The 20,000-nt window shown below is 40.0% G+C and overlaps 1 protein-coding gene across 2 annotated transcripts in view; it reads right to left on the minus strand.

Annotated features, from left to right (window-relative positions):
- Positions 1–20,000, minus strand: part of LOC143019537 (carbonic anhydrase-related protein 10-like) — a 946,303-nt gene that overhangs the window by 48,620 nt on the left and 877,683 nt on the right. For both annotated transcript variants that reach the window (XM_076175256.1, XM_076175265.1), the window contains one exon: positions 7,056–7,181. In XM_076175256.1, coding sequence (XP_076031371.1) covers positions 7,056–7,181 — 126 coding nt within the window. The remainder of the gene's footprint in view (positions 1–7,055; positions 7,182–20,000) is intronic.

Below are 20,000 nucleotides of genomic sequence, written 5' to 3' on the forward strand. Positions count from 1 at the left end.
CAAGTACAAACACACACACACACAGCCCTGGGTTCGAATTCCCCCCCGGGGCTGAAATTTCAGTATCGCTGCGCTGCGACTCGTTATTCCAACTCTCGTGGGCGGGTGTTGAGTGTGTGTGTGGGTGTAAGGTCACAGCATTACCTATAGATCGGTCATATATGAGCTCTGAGCCCTCTTCCGGGAGGGAAATAACTGTCGATCACGAGTCCAACACAAGCATTGATGTAGGACCAAGACCCAGGGCACCATTTTTATCCTGTGTATTACAATTAAATAAGAATACAAACACAAGCGCGCGCGCACACCCACCCACACACATATACATACATACATACACACACATACACACGCACATATCGTCTACCTTTGTGACATTCCCTAAGTACTCTCGAGGAGGACCGTTGGCGCTGCGCCTGTGGCCCTCATGATAACGTCACGTAGGTCCTCCTTGAACCCGAGCAGTCGAGGTCCTCGTGATCTTGGAACTCGATCACATTGGAACGTGGACCTTATGTCGTAGGTCCATGGAGCCCGAGTTCGATTGGAAGACCATTTGAACTGAAGAAAAAGTATCGGTATGATTTTGTGTGAAACAATGTAGTTATATGGAAAAAAGAATGTGAGTGGGAGTTCTAGACCTTGTATAAAGAGTAGTATAGTAGAAGTATTAGCAGCAGAAGTAGTAGAAATAGTAAGGGTAATGTTATTACTATAACTACTAGTAGTAGAAGTGGTAGTAGTAGGTTTAGTAAAGAAATGATTATTGTAGTAGTAGTAGTAGTAGTAGTAGTATTAGTAGTAGTAGTAGTAGTAGAAGTAGTAGTAGTACAGTAGTAGTAATAGTATTAGGTTTCATTAAAATTAAATAATATAAAATATGAAAGGGTAGTCAACCAGTCATTACCGAGAGCGGGACCAATGAATTGTGTCTGTGGGAGTCTGATCCCGACTGCTTTCACCACACAGTTCCACGAGAATGGAGGTTGTTTATGAAAAGTAATAGTAGTAGTAGTAGTAGTAGTAGTAGTAGTAGTAATAGTAGAAGTCAACGTGGTAGCTGTATATATAGTTGTAGCAGTACTAATAGTAACAGTAGTGGAAATAGTAGAAACAGTAACAATAGTAACAGTACTAGTAGTAGCAGTAGAGGGAGTAACCATAGTAGTAGTAGTAGTAATAGTAGTATTGTATTAATATTAGAAGTAGTAGCAGTAGCAGCAGTGGTTATACGACATGCAACCCCCACCACACTTAATATCCCTATGATGAAAAAAAGATCCACAGAGTTCATTTACATAAGCATCGTATTCCTCCATAAAGATCAAATCTGGTACAAGAATACACACCGCACTCACCCCAATGCCCTCGGCAACTGCAGAGGAATCAAGTGGATTATTCAAAACCACTTTTGCGTCTCGAGTAATACTTGACTCGCTGTTTTATCATTCATAGTACTTTCCTCTTTCTCTTTCCTCTTGTTTTACTTCCTACACGATCCACATCACCTTAACCCTTTAGATGAATAATTTTGTGCGGAATTGGCCAGAAAGCGTTTGATTATGTAGATGTGCACATATATTTCTTTGGTGGGGTTCTGTACATATAGGAGATTATGAACAGGTAATATTTTCTTATTAATCTAAACAATAAGGTTTTCCTCGACCACATTGAATAAATGCATAAAAACCAAGTTATCATATGTTACTATATGCATGTTTCCTAGCTTAGACCATACGTGCACACACACACACACACACACACACACACACACACACACTTACACGCACACACCAACAAATCTTAAACATCTTGACGTCACCGTTAACCCCCATCAAACTATGTGGTTGAGGTGAACGAATTATTCGACATTTTTCTCTTGAATCTGTAGGTTACTCTTCACCTTTTTTTTTTTTTCTTTTTATATAGAGGTAGATAACATAAAGAGTCATGTTCCCCTTAGAACCGTGACATGCATTACATATTCATTTATTTGTTTACTCTGTGTGTATGTGTATGTGTCTCTGTGTGTGTGTGCGTGCGTGCGTGCGTGCGTGCGTGCGTGTGTGCGTGCGTGTATGTGTGTGTGTGTGTGTGTTTTTGTATGTTAACAAAAGATAGCTTTCCCCTAGTCCAGGGTGATCTTGCAATTGAGAAAAAAAAAATCTTCATCTTGGTGGCAGAAAATTCTGCTCTGAATAGCGATGAACGACTTTGTATGAAGCTAAAAGACAGCCTCCGATTTGAAAGGGTTACTTCTTTCGGTACGGGGTGTTGGTAAGGAACCTACGCCAAGAGGCGCTGAGTAGCTGTAGTCGAAGCCGTTACCTTTGCTACGTGAGCTTTAAGGACTGCTGGGGCAGGTAACAATCACTGCTGGGAATCTGAAAGGAATGCGGGATTCGAACCCACAACCAAGCAAATGGGAGACCCGTACGCTTCCGATTGCGCCACCAGTGGAGGAATACCTTGCTAAACCTAAAGGCAAGCTGGGACGCAGGCAACACAGGTGACACAGGCGACGCAGCACAGAGTGAAGGCAGATTTCCTGTTGCTGAATTGAAATACAACTTGAACTTCTCTCTTACTTGAAATGTTGACGTAATACATCTAGAAGAATTTCAAGTGAGAGAAAAGTTTAAATTGTACTTCCTTTCGGCATCAAGAAAACCTTTGCCCTGTGCTGCGTTGCCTGTGTCCCCTGCGTCTCAGTTTGCGCTTAGACTTACTCTGTTGTTCTGGCAAAAGATGGACGATTTTATCCAGCTTTGGGGTAGAGCAAGGTCCATATAGTATATGGACCTTAGGGTAGAGTACCTCGGTTCGAACTTTCGTTAGGGTGACCTTGTCTTCATACTTTGTTCAGACTGTCGTCAGCCGATTTCATTCAATTTTGGGACAATGACTGAGGTAGAGAGGTCAGTCGTATGAAACAGAACAAGGTCTTGGATAATGTCTGACTCTAGTTATCATTACAAAATTATATCTAAATTTTTCATTCGCCCAATATTCAACAAAATAAATCAAGCTAAATTCGATCAATAAAATCGTAATCACTCTACAACATATACAGTAGCGTCAAATTACAATATACTTATTCTTCAAACCAAAGTATGTAGATTATGGATGTAAAAGAATAAATCTTTATATCGAAAAAATTTAAGGCGCTGAATATATAATTCACGATTTTTTCAAGTATGTCTGCTTGTTCAGTTAATCGTGCGCTCTTTATATCAAAGTAGATATCACTTTGATCTTGCCTTCTTTGACACATTGAATATTTGAATATTTTATCCTGATATATATATATATATATATATATATATATATATATATATGTATGTATACATACACACATATATATGTATGTATACATACACACATATTTGTCTGTGTGTGTATGCGTGCGTGCGTGTGTGCATGTGTATTTACCTAGTCTTTACCTAGTTGTATCTTACCGGAAGGGGAGCTACGCTCGTGTGTCCCGTCTTTGTATCTCGCAGGATCTTATATTCGTGTATAGTTTTTGCACACATTATTGTTTCGTCCAGTTTGTTCCAGACATCCACCACTCTGTGTGGAAAGCTGCTTTATTTTTTTGCCTCTTCTATAACTGTCTTTTCTTTTTTCTTTTTTTTCATGTCCCCTTGTATATCTCTTATCCCAATTTAGTAAGTCTTCTCTATCAAGGACTTCCACGCCTTTCATGATTCTATAGATGGTTAGCAGGTTCACTCTTTCTCTTCTTTGTTCCAGAGTCGGTAATTTCAGATTTGAAATCTCTCCTCATATGACAGTTTTGAAAGTGTTGGGGCCATCTTCGTAGTTGCTCTCTGGATTCTTTCAATTTTCTTTATATTCTTTTTGGTACTGGGTGACCATAGTGTCGCAGCATACTCCAGTCTAGGCCTTATCAGTGTGACTAGTATTTTCTTCACCATTTCTTCGTCCAAGTAGGTAAAAGCCACCTTTATTGATCTTAGCAAGTTGTAGGATTCTCCGACAATTTTGTTTATCTGTTTATCAGGGGACATGTCATTTGTGATGATTACTCCCAGGTCTTTTTCAGATCCCACTTTCTTTACTTCCTTTGTACCGATTTTATATTGTCCTGATATTCTTTTTTTACTTTTTCCAAATTCCATTATGCTACATTTCTTGATGTTGAAGTCTACTTCCCAATTCTGACTCCACTGTGTGTGTGTGTGTGTGTGTGTGTGTGTGTGTGTGTGTGTGTGTGTGTGTGTGTGTGTGTGTGTGTGTGTGTGTGTGTGTGTGTGTGTGTGTGTGTGCGTGTGCGTGCGAGCTCACGCTTGCGTTTGTGACTCCACGAGAAAATGGTGTCTCGATTGTTTTGTAAAGCCCATATTCCTCCTCGTTTTTCACTCTTCTCATGATTTTTGCATTGTCTCCAAACATGATGGCATAGTTTGTTGTAATTTTTATCAACAACAGAAACAATAAAACTACTACTACTTTATTTTTTTAGAACGACCTCCATCCACGTCGAACTGTGTGGTGAAAGCAGTCAGGATCTGCTGCTACTACTACTACTACTACTACTACTATTACTACTACTATTACTACTACTTTACTATCACTACAAAATATGTTAGTTTAGTTCCTACAATGAATGAAGTTACCAATCTCTATTTCATTATGTAGGAGAATTTACAAACTCAGAACCGTTGGAGTTTAATATGTTAACAATATCAAAGGACAAGAGGGTTAATACAGTTGTGCAAACATTCAATTTTCGTGGCTCTACAATATACATCAAGGAGAGTGAAGGATTTATGAACTGCTGATGTATAAATCGGAAACTCAGGACATGATGCAGTAGTAATCTCTGCAGTGTGTCGCAAATACAAAAAACAAAGATTAAATGTTTCTCTTGGGAGAGAGCTAAGGAATAATAATAATCTTGGTGGTGATGGACCTTTTTTCAATCTCAGTCTACGGATGTAGAGGTGTATACATCATTCTAAACATACACGAAGGCACGCGCACACACACACACACACACACGACTCGGTGGCGCGGTTGGTAGGGTCTCAGACTGTCAGTGCGGCGGTACCGGGGGTACTGGGTTCGAATCCTGCCCAGGGCTGAAATTATTTCAGTATCACTGCGCTTCGAGTCGTTACTCCAACTCTCGTGGGCGGGGAGTTGGGTGTGTGTGTGCGTGTAAGGTCATAGCATTACCCATAGATCGGTCATACGAGCTCTGAGCTCTCTTCCGGGAGGGAAATAGCTGTCGATCACGAGTCCAACACGTGATCCAAAGCCCAAGGTGAATCACACACACAAAGTGAGGGTGAGAGAAAGAGAGAGTGAAAGAGAGAAATACCGAATGAAAAGGGAAGCAGAGTGTCTGGCTTATGAAAAGGCAGGCAAATCATCCTTTGTGTCAACACCAAATCAACCCGAGTCAATCAACACTCACTGTCCCTTTGACATCAACAACAACGCACATGCGGCCGTGATGTTAATTTTCGATAACCTCGTCCCCGTTTATAACAAGAGTCTTGTTAATGAGACCAGCCTCATTACAATTCCAGTTTAAACTCCTAACAGCTTCACAGAAATTCATTATTGGTCACCAAACGTTTTGATTTTTACGATCAGCTTGCATCTATTTCGGCTGTCGACACGACATTTAATTCAAATGAAGAAGGCCTTCGCCATCCTAAGGGTTCAAAACTGTCTCAATTAGTCCTCAGGCTGCCATGATCTATTCACAAATTTTATTCTGGCTGTCGTCAGACGATTTAATTCAGTTATGGAAAACCTCTGGTAGTCGAAAAACTGGTTTGTAATTAATCAATTATTATTACTATTATTATTATTTTAACTAAACAAGGGGTTAGCATAGCATTGAGTTGGAGGTAAATCTTAAAGGAGAGAAGCTAAGGGAGGTGGATAGTTTTAGGTATCTAGGGACATGAGTAGCAGGGAACGGAGGAGTGAGGATAGAATTAAACTGTAGATTGAAGGAAACAAGTCTTGAAGGAAAGAAGTCTTGAAGGAATGAAAAATGTCATGGGAAATAGGTACCTGGGGATGGACGAAAATAAAAGACTATATGAAGGGGTTATTGTGTTTGCCACACTGTATGGGACAAAGACTTGGAATGTAAGGGAGGCAGAGAAGAGAAATCTAAGTGTTTGAAGAGTATGGTAATGATGATGGATAAAGCGAGAAATAAGAAAGTGACGAGAAGAGCGAGGATGGAAAAGGAGCTGAGATATAGAGTTGATCAAAGAATACTGTGATGGTTTGGGCACGTGGAAAGAATGAGTGGAGAAAGACTATCAAATAAAGAATGGACGGCAAAGGCGGGTGGAGTGAACTTGAAGGGAAGACCAAGAATAGGATGGACGGGGTGATGGGGGCCTTAGCTTAAAGGGGAATGTCTGTTGAGAATGCGGGAGAGAGGTGTGTATAAACGATAAATCCACGCGGCCCGAAAGGATTTGGCCTCGTCTTCTCATACTATGCACAAGGGAATGAGAAGGGAGGGTCACTTTGTAAGTGAAGCGATGGGGGTAAATCAGCATAGGCTGTCGGGCACTGTTGTGGATGTGCTGCGTCTTGACCCATTGCCTCTGACCCAGGTAGTGGCTATGGTAAGGTATGGTCCTTCTTCCACAAGAAGCCAATGCAGAAGGGAAATGAATGGGTTGTTGGATGGGTGTGGCATGAGTGTGTGTGTGTGGGGGGGGGTATGCCTAGACGGCTACCTCCCTGAAAAGGGAGATGAAGAATTTTGATATATAGATTTTTCTCTGCGTTGGAACTCCCTGCAGCCCAAACTGCAATAAAACTTGATCTCTAAATTATCGAGGTCATCAATATTTGAAAAGAAAACGCTTTTTTTCAGAAATGCACCAACATATTACCAAGTGCTTCTGGTATCCAAGACAGAATATTTAAAAAAAAAATCCCAGGATTCTTAACAGAGAGAGAAAAATCGGAAGGACCAGTAAGGAACGATAGCAATCTGGAAGGACCCAAAAGGACACAGAAGTATAACCAAAGGACCCAGGACTTACCAGGTGGAAGGGCGGGATGTTGGTGCGGAGGGCGCGGCCATAGAGAGGCTGGACGGGCCGCACGTTCCCGACCACAGCGGAGGTGTGTCCGTGGGCACCTCGCCGGAGAGTCTGCAGACGCCACAGCTGTGGGGAATCAAGAGAAGCCGAACTTAATATTATTTGAGTAAACTTCACACGTAGTGGTTACCTACACAAATGAGCATATACATATGTAGAATATGACATAGGGTACATACCAAAAGTGTATGTATATATATATATATATATATATATATATATATATATATATATATATATATATATATATATATATATATATATATATATATAAGAGTGTTAGGGTGGTGAGTTTAAACGCCAAGAATCCTTTGAAGTTTTATTTCTGACGTTTCGCCCAACTAGAACTTCTTCAGAGTACTCTGAAGAAGTCCTAGTTGGACGAAACGTCAGAAATAAAACTTCAACGGATTCTTGGCGTTTAAACTCACCACCCTACCACTCATTCTGTCTTCACACCTCAATACATATTACACACACACACACACACACACACACACACACACACACACACACACACACAAATATATATGTATATATGTATATATGTACATATACATATAAATATATATATATGATATATACATATATATGTGTATATATATATATATATATATATATACACACACGCAAACACACACATTCATAAATACTCACACATACACAAACATGTAAGTACAATTGCGTGCGCGCACCATCTCACGCGTACACATGTACGTGCAGTACACACGTACACAGAAACGAATCACAGAGGCAAAGCGCTTATGGCAAGAGCGACGGCCATAGTCCTTAGCTATCACCCACAAGTTCATCCAGGGCAATTGGCTGCCACTGTGCCTGGGATAGAAACGGAGTTTTTGGTTTCGCGAGGCGGGACACAAGTCGAACGTGCCTGAATGACAACTGATGGGGTGCTGAAGATGCTTCTGGGTTTCCTTTTAAGGAACATTTACACGGACAAACTGTTTGTCAAACAAGTTTTTGAAGTGATGTTTGACCGTGTGAGTGGGGTATTTGGTTATCAAAGACTTGACAAATGCGTTTGTCAATCAAATACCCCTTTCATACCATCAAACATCACTTCAAACACTTGTTTGACAAACCGGATTTGACAAACCGTTTGACCGTGTAAATGGCCCTTTAAGAGTTGTGACCGCAAACATCACGAGTTGTGATATGAGCATACTCGTATGGTGGGTTAGTTACTATGGCTCTTTACCCCTTCAGTGTCCTTACCTCATTTCAATTCCTTATTCATCAATCATATCAATCTTCAACATCCCCTCCCGTTCTGTTTTCTTATTTTCCTTTTTTCACTTCGCTTTTTTTTTTTTTTTTTTTTTTTTTTTTTTTTTTTTTTTTTTTTTTTTTTTTTTTTTTTTTTTTTTTTTTTTTTTTTTTTTTTTTTTTTTTTAATTCTTATGCACATTTGACTGTGAGCGCCGAAGGTTCTTCCTTTGCGCTTCACTTCCAACCAACCCTTTGGACATTCCCTTTCGGTGTCACGGCGCTGTCTTTAGTTAAGTCTTTTTCCACTTAAATCCCTTCTGTCATCCGCTTAGTGATGTCTTGCAACCAGAGATTTCCTGGCAGAGTCTTCGAGAGAGGGGAGCGGTGAGGCTCGCCGAGGGGAATAAGGCCAGAGATTTCGCTCGATCTCGCTTCTCTATTAAGAAAACAACATTACATCACTCATTCGCGGAACTGGAAGGTTCACCAACTCTCCCAGGGCATTCGTCTTCCTTGCATCATGAACCTTGTGATCCAATCGGTACGTAAGAGGAAACTTTCGAAAAATAACGTATTAGAAAACAACGAAAGTCTTGAAGAACTAAGCTCAATATCTAGAAAACATCTAAGCATCTGATCCGACCCATGGAAAGTATAAAATCAGAGGAAGACAGGAAATTATGGCAAGATTCAAGAGCACAAACTACAAAACTTTGTATATTCTACAACAAAACATTCGTCAGCAAATCAACTGAAATGATATTGACATTTGGCAATGTGTTTCGGCAACGCAGATTTCCAGACAGTTTGAAGGAAATCTCTCTCTCTCTCTTCTTCTTCTTTTTTTTTTTTTTTTGCCTAAGTCGGAGTGGGCGGGTGGGAGGTATTCCCTTAGCCGAATAAAATCGTCCAGAGAATCATAAAACGTGTTAAATTGTGGTCCTCTTTATCAAAAGGATGAACCCAAAACATTAAGTGGTGTTGGAGGGGGGTTCCTCTGGCGATATTCGTGGTCTCTGCACCAGTCTGATCGCCTTTCTTTAAGAATAAAAGAGGGAGGGAGGGAGGGAGGAAAGACGTCCCACTCTCCTCTGGGCCCAAATCTCCCATAGCACATAATGGTCTGCCTTTGCGACACTTCACCCCATACTATAGAACACGTTATGGAAGACTGCACTGTACACAATCATGCACGCCAACAGCACAACATAATACACTCTGTAAGGGATAAGTGGGAAAACCCCATTAGAGTCACTGGGTTCATCAGGGAGACGGGACTGCTCGGCCAGACAGTCTAGGGCAGTGGTTCCCAAATTTTTTTTGGCCGCGACCCAAATCCAGATCTGGTGAAGATGTGGCGACCCAAGCATCAAAAAGCAATTTCGAAAGTCTTCTTTTATTGAAAACACAAGTGTAGGGAAGCTTTTGATTCAAATTATTTTTTTTTTCTAACAAGGTCTCACGACCCATTCTTGAACACTTCGCTGGTCTAGGGGACGACAACAACAACAACCCACTAGTGAGGCTAGAATCAAGAGGTTATTTCACATCTCAAAAATGCCCTCAACGATGAACATCTAAATACCCGGTGGGTATAAATGCTGTACTATATACAAATCATCTAAATATATATATTGAATCAAATTGAAATTTATCAAACAGCAAAAGGGAAATAAATCTACAAGAGATAAGATGGTTCTTTAAATATTCAGACAATCTAATCAATATTAAAAAAAAAAAAAAAAATAAGGGGAGCGAAAGGTAGAAGTAGGCATTTTGGAATGTAATGATCTACGCAATAAAACTAGGAATAACATGGTTTTCCTTTTTATTTAAAAGTACAATATCGACAGAACCCAGCACATGGAATTTCAATTTTAATCTAAAATGTAACTCTTGTATAAAGATAACAAGTGACAAGCTCGTATCTCGTAAATATATAAACATATATATATATATATATATATATATATATACATACATGTGTGTGTGTGTGTGTGTGTGTGTGTGTGTGTATGTCTGTGTGTCTATGTCTGTGTGTGTGTGTGTGCGTGTGTGTGTATGTGTGTCTGTGAGAGTACGAGAGTATGTGTGTAAAATGTTTTGCAAACACATCCATGTTTTCCATCACAGCTAATATACACATCTGAATATGCATGCTTCCGTGGTCTTACACCCCTCACACACTTCCTCCACATCTTTCTTTCATTCTCATTCCTGTCGTCATTTGTCACCTTCTCCCCTTTCTACACCACATCCTCCATTTCCTTAGGCATCTAGTCTTCTTCGCCTGTACTAATCTATCTCTTAATCTGTTCCTTTAAATTGTCCTCCACTTCCTGGGCATTCCAGGTCTCTTTTCTTTCTTCCTTTAGTTCATACACTCTTTGGCATCCAGTTCCCTTTCATTCTCTCCATATGCACCGAAGACTTCAGCAATGATGAGCTCAGTTTCTCACCCACTCTCGGGTATCCTACATTTTCTAGTCTACTTATTTGGTATCGTATCTATACTTCTTCATCGACATGCACGCCTGAGCTAGTCCATCTCGAGGACCTCCATCTTGTGATTTGGTAATAACAATTGTATCTAAACTTTGCCGACCCCTACTGCAGCACTAAAGTAGATCTGCTCTCCATCATTGCCATCTCCGTTTTCTTATCTTTCTCCCCGCGTGCGCGCGCACACACACGCACACACACACACACACACACATACACATACACGCATACACACACACATACATTCATTCATTCTTCAAGACATCTACAACTTTTATTACCTCCGTTTGTCTGCTTATCCTGCTTCAATTCTCCATTCATAATTAAGTATATTCCTATGATAAATTATTCTACCTCCTTCAATTCCCTTATTACATACATATATTCATATGCTGCAAAGGGGTTAATCTTTTATTGATTGGAAGCTTGTACTAGCTAAATAAAGCCATCTGGTCTTTTAATATACTACTGAACATGATGAAACTTCTCAAGGAATTAATCTAGAAATTTTCATTATTTGGGCACTCTTGCTGCCAAATAAATTCACCATATTGTAGTAGCAATAGAATCCCTTGCACTTAAAACAGTGTCACCTATACTGTAATTGGACTGTCAAAATAAATTTATATAAAGATTTGTTTACAAACAACAAACAAACGTTTCTTTACGTCAAACACCCCAGGCCCTAAGAGCGAAGATTTGGGAGGGATTTGATCCAATCCTCCTTGGATTTGAGAGTCGATGCTATCAAGACGGGGGCGAATACATTCACGCCGATGACCGAAAAGAAAGCAATGTGTTATTGCAACAAGCTGGAAGTGGAACAAAAGGATGAACAGAAACAGAACTGCTTATCGCGTCCACAACGACAACATATAGCAGAAGTGAGTGCATATAAAACGGGGCTTACATGATCAATATCATTGCGCAGTACTCAGCTGTATGTGTGAACTGTTCCGGATAGCCGGAAGATTGAGATCCGGGTGGAAGACAGTCAAAAAAAAAAAAAAAAAAAAAAAAAAAAAAAAAAAAAAAAAAAAATAATAATAATAATAATAATAATAATAATAATAATAATAATAATAGATAAATAAAATCAATAGAATAAATAAATAAAATAATAATAATAAATAAACAAACAAATAAAATAAGTGAATAATGAAATTAATTAAATAAATAAATATACGTATATATATATATATATATGTGTGTGTGTGTGTGTGTGTGTGTGTGTGTGCATGTGTGTGTGTGTATGTGTGTGAGTTTAAGCTTGGACCACTGAACTCAAGAGACCTGCCTAATCCAATTCAAAACAAAATCTTTTGAATACTTCACATTAAAATGTGTTCCTTTATTGAATATAGAATGCAACGAAAGTTTAGTCCAGTAAATAATTAGATCAATGACTGAATTGCGTAAAACATAATAATAATAACAATAATAATAATAATGATAATTATAATAATCATAATAATAATAATAAAACAATAATAATAATGCTAATAATAAAAATATCAACAATAATAATAATCATCAAAATAATAACAACAATAATAATAAAACAATAATAGCACAGTCGTTTTAGACAAATTTTCTGCTGTATAATATAGACGATAGAACAAAACATGGAAATCAATGAAAGTTATGTCTCTTTCCTCAGTAGGAAAACGTTGATATCGCTTTGCCCACAGGGTCACTGGATGATGGCTCCTGGGACTCCAGCCGAGACCAATCGCCGGTCAGAGTTCCTCCACCCCAATTATGTTTGGATCGTGTCTATGTATTGGCAGTGCAAAACTATGCAGAAACATGTGCCCAGTTTTATTCAATTTTCATTTAATTTAATTTTATTTTATTTTATTTTTATTTATTTTTTATTTAATTTTTCGTGGTTTCCGGGGCTGGTATCCACCTGGACCTCAACTTTGCATACAAGAACGTACGAGATTGTCCTCACGGAGTGACATTGCAGTGACCCAGGTCACCTCAGTTCAGAGGTGAACAGTGGTTGGGGACCATCACTCAGAGTGGATGCACTTCCTAACCTCTGCGACAGGATTCGAACAGACGCCCGAAATCCCCACGCGGTTACAGGGCACACGCGCTATCCCTAAGCCATGACGGGGCCCCATGTGACCTATTGTAAGATAGTTTGAGTGAAAACGGGTCATTTGTTGTGTTTCTTAGTCTGCATTGGTATGTTTTACGTGAGACGTTGGCTGTAGCCAGCATCTTCGATAATGTAAAGTGTAAAGGCGATATCCTGCTCACAGTTTCTCTTCTCGGAGATATTTCCTTGTCGTCTTTTGCAAGTCTAGTTATCATTAATCACGGGCATTCAGCAACAAAAGCAAGGAGGGATTCCTCTATATTCGATCAAATTACCTCGATGTTGGCTAGAACAAAGGCTCTAGAATGGTTAATATAATTTTTTCTAAGTTTAGCAGAGGGATTCTCTTAACCTGAATAAAAACACTTGGGTGTTTCCTAGAACAAAGTCGTTTAAAAGGCAAGCTACTACAGAGATAATCTAGTTTCCCGTTTTATATTATCCTGTATTTATACTTAAATGTTTTATATTTATTTTTAGATGTATTTATTTCTGACATTAATATTTTTCTATTTGTCCCGAAAGAACGGAGGGTGGGCGGAAGTCTCTGAGCCCAATAAAAATAACTTTCGTATTAGGTAGATCAAAATTTCCTAAGTGATCAAAACCCTCCAGCTCTGTCTTATCTTCAATCCCTGAAGCACTGTACATTATAGCTCTGAAGTGGTTAAAAGAGGAGGAAGAGAGATAAATGAGGAGGAAGGAGAGGACAAAGAGGAGAACGAGATAGAGGAGGAAGAGGAGGAGGAGGGGGGAAAGAGGAGGCCGACGAGGAAGAGGAGGAAGAGGAGGAGGAGGAGGAATAGGAGGAGGAGGAGGAGGAGGAGAAGGAGAAGGAGAAGGAAGAGAAGGAGGAAGAGGAGAGGCGTATGTATACTCATAAGTAGGGAAGACAAGCTACATATAAACTATGGTCAGGTACATTAAAGATGTATATAGTGAAAGTGAGAGCAAAGAGCAAAAGGTTCACTCCAGAGCCACTAAGCTATTCCCTGTGGAACGAGGCAGCTTCTGTACCTCACCATGTTGGCTTAATCCGGCTCAGTAAGATAGTATGAATGATGGGAAATGCATGTAAAATGCCTAACGTGTTGGAATGCCTGCGTCTGAGATTGAAGTCTGAAGCCAGTGTACTCAGCTCCATCATTTTCTGACGTGCCAACATCAAACGTAACACTGCTGTGTCGCGCCTTGGATGTCCGTCGTTGCAGAGAGGGGTTGGGAAGCCACGAAAGTAAGACTTGAAGAATGACCTAGCACCCTACCGAGGCTCGATCCCTGGCCTTCCGCGTTCGGGGCAGGAACATTATCCACTGATCCACAAGGACTCAAGATGTGTAACAGGAAATAAAGATAAACAAAGACATCATCGAGGTGAGAAAAAAAGAGGACTGAAAAAAAAAAGACAAGAGAAAAGAGAAATGAAAAGAATCAGTTGACAAGACAAAGCACCATGAAGAATATCCGTTTGGGAGAAGAGAGGAGCTGCCGAGCGCGCACGGGGGATCTGGGAGCAAGGAAGTCATGACATCGAGAGATCCCTTGACTCGGCTGGCAACCCATCGCCGCAGATGGGATGACACAGACCCAGGGCCCGGAGCGAGACTCTGGCCAAACAACGAAGAGAGGCAAGGGAAACAGACTGGGGCACAAAAAAAGGTCATGGGAAACGAATAGTAGGAAAAAAAAAAATAATAAAATAAAAGGCTGGACACAAGGAATGGGATGGGAAACGGACAGTATAAGAGAGAGAAAAAAGAGAGAGATAAATAAAGGAGAGAGAAAAAGAGTGAGGTTGGGTAAACCGTAAAGGGAAGATAGAGGAGTAAGGCAGGAACAAGGAGAGAGAGAGAGAAAAAAAAAAAAAAAAGGACAAAATAGAGGACAGCAGATCCCGTGTTCAGGAAAAAACACACACAGGAATGGAAAAGAACAGAAGGGTATTAGAAGAGAAGGAGCAAATAAACCCAAGTGTACAAACGAGGGTAGTAAATACACAAAAGGAAAAATAACAGTGCGCTTTCAGCAATATAGATAACAAAGTAAAAACGTGAATAAAATAATAAGTAAATATATAAACAAATAAATAAATAAAATAACAAATGCTGATAAATGAATATGCAAATAAACAAATAAACAGGGCGCTATCAGAAAGGTAAATAAAAAAAAAACAAAGAAATTAATAAAATATTAAGTAAATATGCAAGCAAACAAATTAATAAATAAAAGATTAAATGTAAATAAATAGATATGTACATAATGAAAGAAATAGGGAACTATCACCAAAATAAATAACGAAGTATATGAATTAATAAATTAATCCATGAATATTAAAAACAAATAAAGAAGTGAGTCAATGAAAATAAATAAATAAATAAACACGTCAAGAAATAAATAAAATAGATAAATAAAATAAATACAATAAATCAAGAAAGTAAACAAATGATTTAACGAATAAACAAATAAAACAAACAAATCAATACATACATGAATAAATGATAAAAAAACAAGTAAATGAATAAACAACATTAATAAACAAATAAAACAAATGACGAAAAATCAACATAGACGGGGATTAAGAAAACCATAAGAATGAAAGAGACTGCAAGAGATCATAAGGTCTACACTAGGCAGTTCAAGAACCTAAAACCATAAGATAAGAACACAAGAACAACTCCTTCTTTGCCTTTGTCGAGGATGTTCCTTGTACCAGACGCGTCTCCAAAGCTGGAAAATACACAGGAGACTCATTTCCTTTGTTTTATTATTCAGAAAGGATATTAGACGCAGGCTTGCCGCTCCCCATCTACAGGTGAAAGGTCTCTTCCGAAACAATAAAAGCTTCCGGTCTGAAGAGGATCCCCAGCTCTACAATGGAATGTTGGCTAACTTATTTGTGTATAAAGTACTGTAGGTTGTGTTTACGTTCGTTCCAGTGTGTGTGTGTGTGTGTGTGTGTGTGTGTGTGTGTGTCTATGCGTGCGTGCGTGTGTGTTTACGTGTGTGTGTGCGCTTGCGTGCGTGCATGCATGTGTTTCTGTATTTGCGTGTGTGTGTGTGTTGTGTGTGCTTGCGCGCGTGTGCACGTGCGTGCGTGTGTGTGTGTGTGTGTGTGTGTGTGTGTGTGTGTGTATGATTCACCATGGTCTTGGATCACCTGTTGGACTCATGATCGACATTTATTAACCTCCCGGATGAGAGCTCATATGACTGATCTATGGGTAATACTGTGACCTTACACGCACACACACACCCCGAATCCCCGTCCACGAGTTGTAGTAACAACCCGCAGCGCAGCGGTACTGGGCGGGATTCGAACCCGGACTAAGAGGAACGGTGTCAGGTCAGTAAGGCGGGTCCACACTGCCCCCACCCCCCTCCCCCGCGATTTGGCCTGTGGTGAACACTTAGTCACTTCCTCCATCCTTAACTTGGTGGGTAACCGCATCCTCGTTTCAATTTATTTCAATGTGTAATACTATCTCGGTGCAATGGAGGGCTGCACATTATATAACCACACTATTATTAGGTTCCTTAAGTCTAGTGGGGCGAGATCAATTGACTGACCTCAGGCTGCTTCTAAGAGCAACATTGTCCTCGAGGGGCGAGAGGTCGGAGACACATTTGTCCGACACGGTAGCTAGAACTGTGTGTGCGTGTGTGCCTGTGTGTGTGTGTGTTTACATGTGTGTTTTGTGTGTATCCGTGTGTATTTTATGCGTATATGTGACTCACGTCTTGGGTCCTGAACTAGGATCATGACGAATACGAACTACTTTTACAATATATATATATATATATATATATATATATATATATATATATATATATATATATATATATATGTCAGGGTTCATACAATCCCATCTATATATAATATTGTTACTTGACACACGACATACACTCGCACCATTGCTCATGTGGGACAGTAATAGGCTACAATGTTGATGAAGGTTTCATCCCGTGCGTACAACGCGTACTCGGTACCGCGGCATGAGAGCCCGCGAGGTATGTGCATTTTCACCTAATTTTCCCAATTGTAGTATACAGGGATGGAACTACTCTCACGGAATCGACGCCTTTCTGTCTCCATGTATCAAGATCTGTCCTGAAATCGCTTATGTTGCCGGCCTGTGCTGCTTCTAATTTGTTCCACAGATTTATGCATCTATATGGAGAACTATACTCCCTTGCTTAGTATAGTGTTTATTAACTATCTCGATTAAAGCACCTCGTTTGGTCTTCCACAGCCTAATAGAACAAATACAACCATTTGATATATTGTACTTCAGTGGACACTTTGGGAATGTATGACATCGATCCACACGATGAGGGCAACTCTTTCTCTCTCTCTTTTGCCCTTCCCCCTTTTCTTAGTTCTTTTATCACCGTGTAGCGCACCGTTGTGGACCCCTGGGCTTCGGTCTCATCTATCGAGTATAAATTGCTCTGCCTTGACGCTGCTGGTCACCACCACTTGTCTCGGCTACCCGCGGACGCGAAGCAATGTCCTAACTTATTCCGCAGATAAGGTCGATAAGCGTGTCTTGGCGCTTGGTGTCCATTTCTTAATGTATACATTCACGTTAGATGAAGAAGTATTCTCCTTAATCAAGAGAGAAAAGCTTCCGGGTCGGGCTCAGATCCAGGACGCTGAAGGCTTATTGAAAACGAAGAATCTTTTCCTCAAAATGGAATTCTGCGCCGGCTGAGAAGCGTTCTTTACTTTTGTCGCCTCCTGTGCTGCCACGCTCACGCTAACGCGCTTCCAGTTCTTCCCCTCACTTTTTTCTTATGCTCTGAGCTCCTCGTTGTATTCTCCCATGCTCTTCATTTCCTTCCCATGCTCTGCCAATGCAATAATTAGCAAGTTATGTATGTCTACATATTGAGGTGTGAAGACAGAATGAGTGGTAGGGTGGTGAGTTTAAACGCCAAGAATCCATTGAAGTTTTATTTCTGACGTTTCGTCCAACTAGGACTTCTTCAGAGTCTGGATTCTGGATTCCAAGAAAAGACCACCTCGCTTGCGCGGGATCGGGTTTTGTGGGAGGGGAAGAATGTCTGTTAGAAAATGAAAAGATAGTAGTGTATAAAAGAGGGCTATTGCCACCGGGCGAATTGCGAGCGATTAGGGGCTAGCTTCAGAGTATACACAAATATGACAACGACAACTTATATAACCGCACAGCTCACCTCGTTCCTCCCCGGTCAATGTTGTTGCCATCTCGCTTTCGTCTTGCCTCGTGGATAATTAGGCCGCTTGCTACCCTCGCCAACTTGACAAAACCGTCCCGATGATTGCTACATGGGAGTGAGGTAATATACGCTGCCTCAATTGTCCTCCTTTCCTTCAATGGATTCTTGGCGTTTAAACTCACCACCCTACCACTCATGTCTACATATGCTCATGCTCTCATACTTTATTTATTTCCTTTTCTGATGCTCTAATTCTCACATTTTACTTCCCCATACTCTTTTATTTCTTTCCCACGTTTTGCTAAAGCGGTATATGGTATGCTCTTTATCTCTTTCTTCTCTTTCATCGTTCATAGCTTTCTTTGAAAGTCTGACCGCTCTTTGAAATCCCTCCGACACGGCTCTTTGTAAATTTACATATTCTCTCCTCAAAGCCTCATAGCTCTCTTCGAAAGTCATATCTCCTAAACCTATAGCCCAAGGTAGCCATGACTGACTACCGATTGATTCGACTTAACGTTGCGACCTCTCCCCTATTAGATGGCTAGAACGATGCCCTTTAAAGAGGACTTCGCAGCGTGAAATTTAATGAACCCTGACCTTGGTTCAACTCGCTGCCGTCAGCGTTCGAAATGCCGTCACCTCCACCTCCGTCGCAAGTAAAGACGCTCTAACCCTATCGGCCAGCGAGTTAATTGTTTCTATCCTTGTATGGTTACGTCGCACTGAAGAGATGGAGTTGGTGAAGGAGATAATTGATAAGGAGAGAGTAGAAGTTAAAAGGATATATATATATATATATATATATATATATATATATATATATATATATATATTTAGTGACGATTTGTCTTAAATGAATACAGAATGCTGGGCTAAGGTACATATCCAGTAATCACATGTTAAGAACCTTTTCACTGCCATGGTCGATCTCCGCCGATGATCAATTTCTCAGCTTCACAAAATCACCTTTGAAGAAGAAAAAGATGATGATGACGAGGAAAAGGAAGACGAGGGAGAAAAAGAAGCAGAAGAAAAAGAAGATGCAGAAGATGACGATGAAAAAGATGAAGAGCAAGAAGAAAAGAAGAAAATTAAAAAAGAAGAAGAAGAAGAAGAAAAAGTAGATGACGAGGAAAAAGAAGACGAAGAAAAATATGCAGAAGAAGAAACAGGAGAAAAAGAGCAAGAAGAAAATGAAGAAGAGGAAAAATAAGACGAGGAAGAAAAAGAAGCAGAAGATGAAGAAGAAGAGGAATTGGAAGAAAGAAAAATAGACGAAAAAAGAAATAGGAAAACAAAACAAATATTTAGAATTTTATCAGGTTACAGCGGAGACGCTCAAGCTCCCGATTTTTTAAGGATGTCCCTGTTGGATGAAGGACGATGTTCGCGAATGACTTATCACCAGAGTGAGCCACAACGACCCAGACCACATCAAATCACAGTTTTCAATTTGTAAAGACATGAGTCACCGCATTTGCCTGCGTATAAGATGCACTTTTTCTGTTCTAAATGTATCACAAATTTGCCCTACGTCTAATGCGGCCGTATTACGGATGCACAGAATCATAAAATTTATCTACAAACCCACTTTACAGCATCCCTCAATAAATGTATGATGAAACATATTATTTTCTTTCCACAAAATATAATTGTAAAATAAGTGACGCGTTTTATGCAAGGGTGCGTCTTACTTGTATACTCGTACGGCGGCAAATACGTAAAGAACTGCTGCATATTACAAACGGATGAAATGAATCACCAAGCCCGTTCTTACGCCAGAAACAACACACCGAAACGATCGTAGGTAATCTTTCTTACACGCCGAGCAAGGAAGAGAA

This window comes from Oratosquilla oratoria, chromosome 3 (assembly GCF_046742065.1).
Source record: "Oratosquilla oratoria isolate Oo_2021 chromosome 3, ASM4674206v1, whole genome shotgun sequence".
Taxonomy (NCBI): Eukaryota; Metazoa; Arthropoda; class Malacostraca; order Stomatopoda; family Squillidae; genus Oratosquilla; species Oratosquilla oratoria.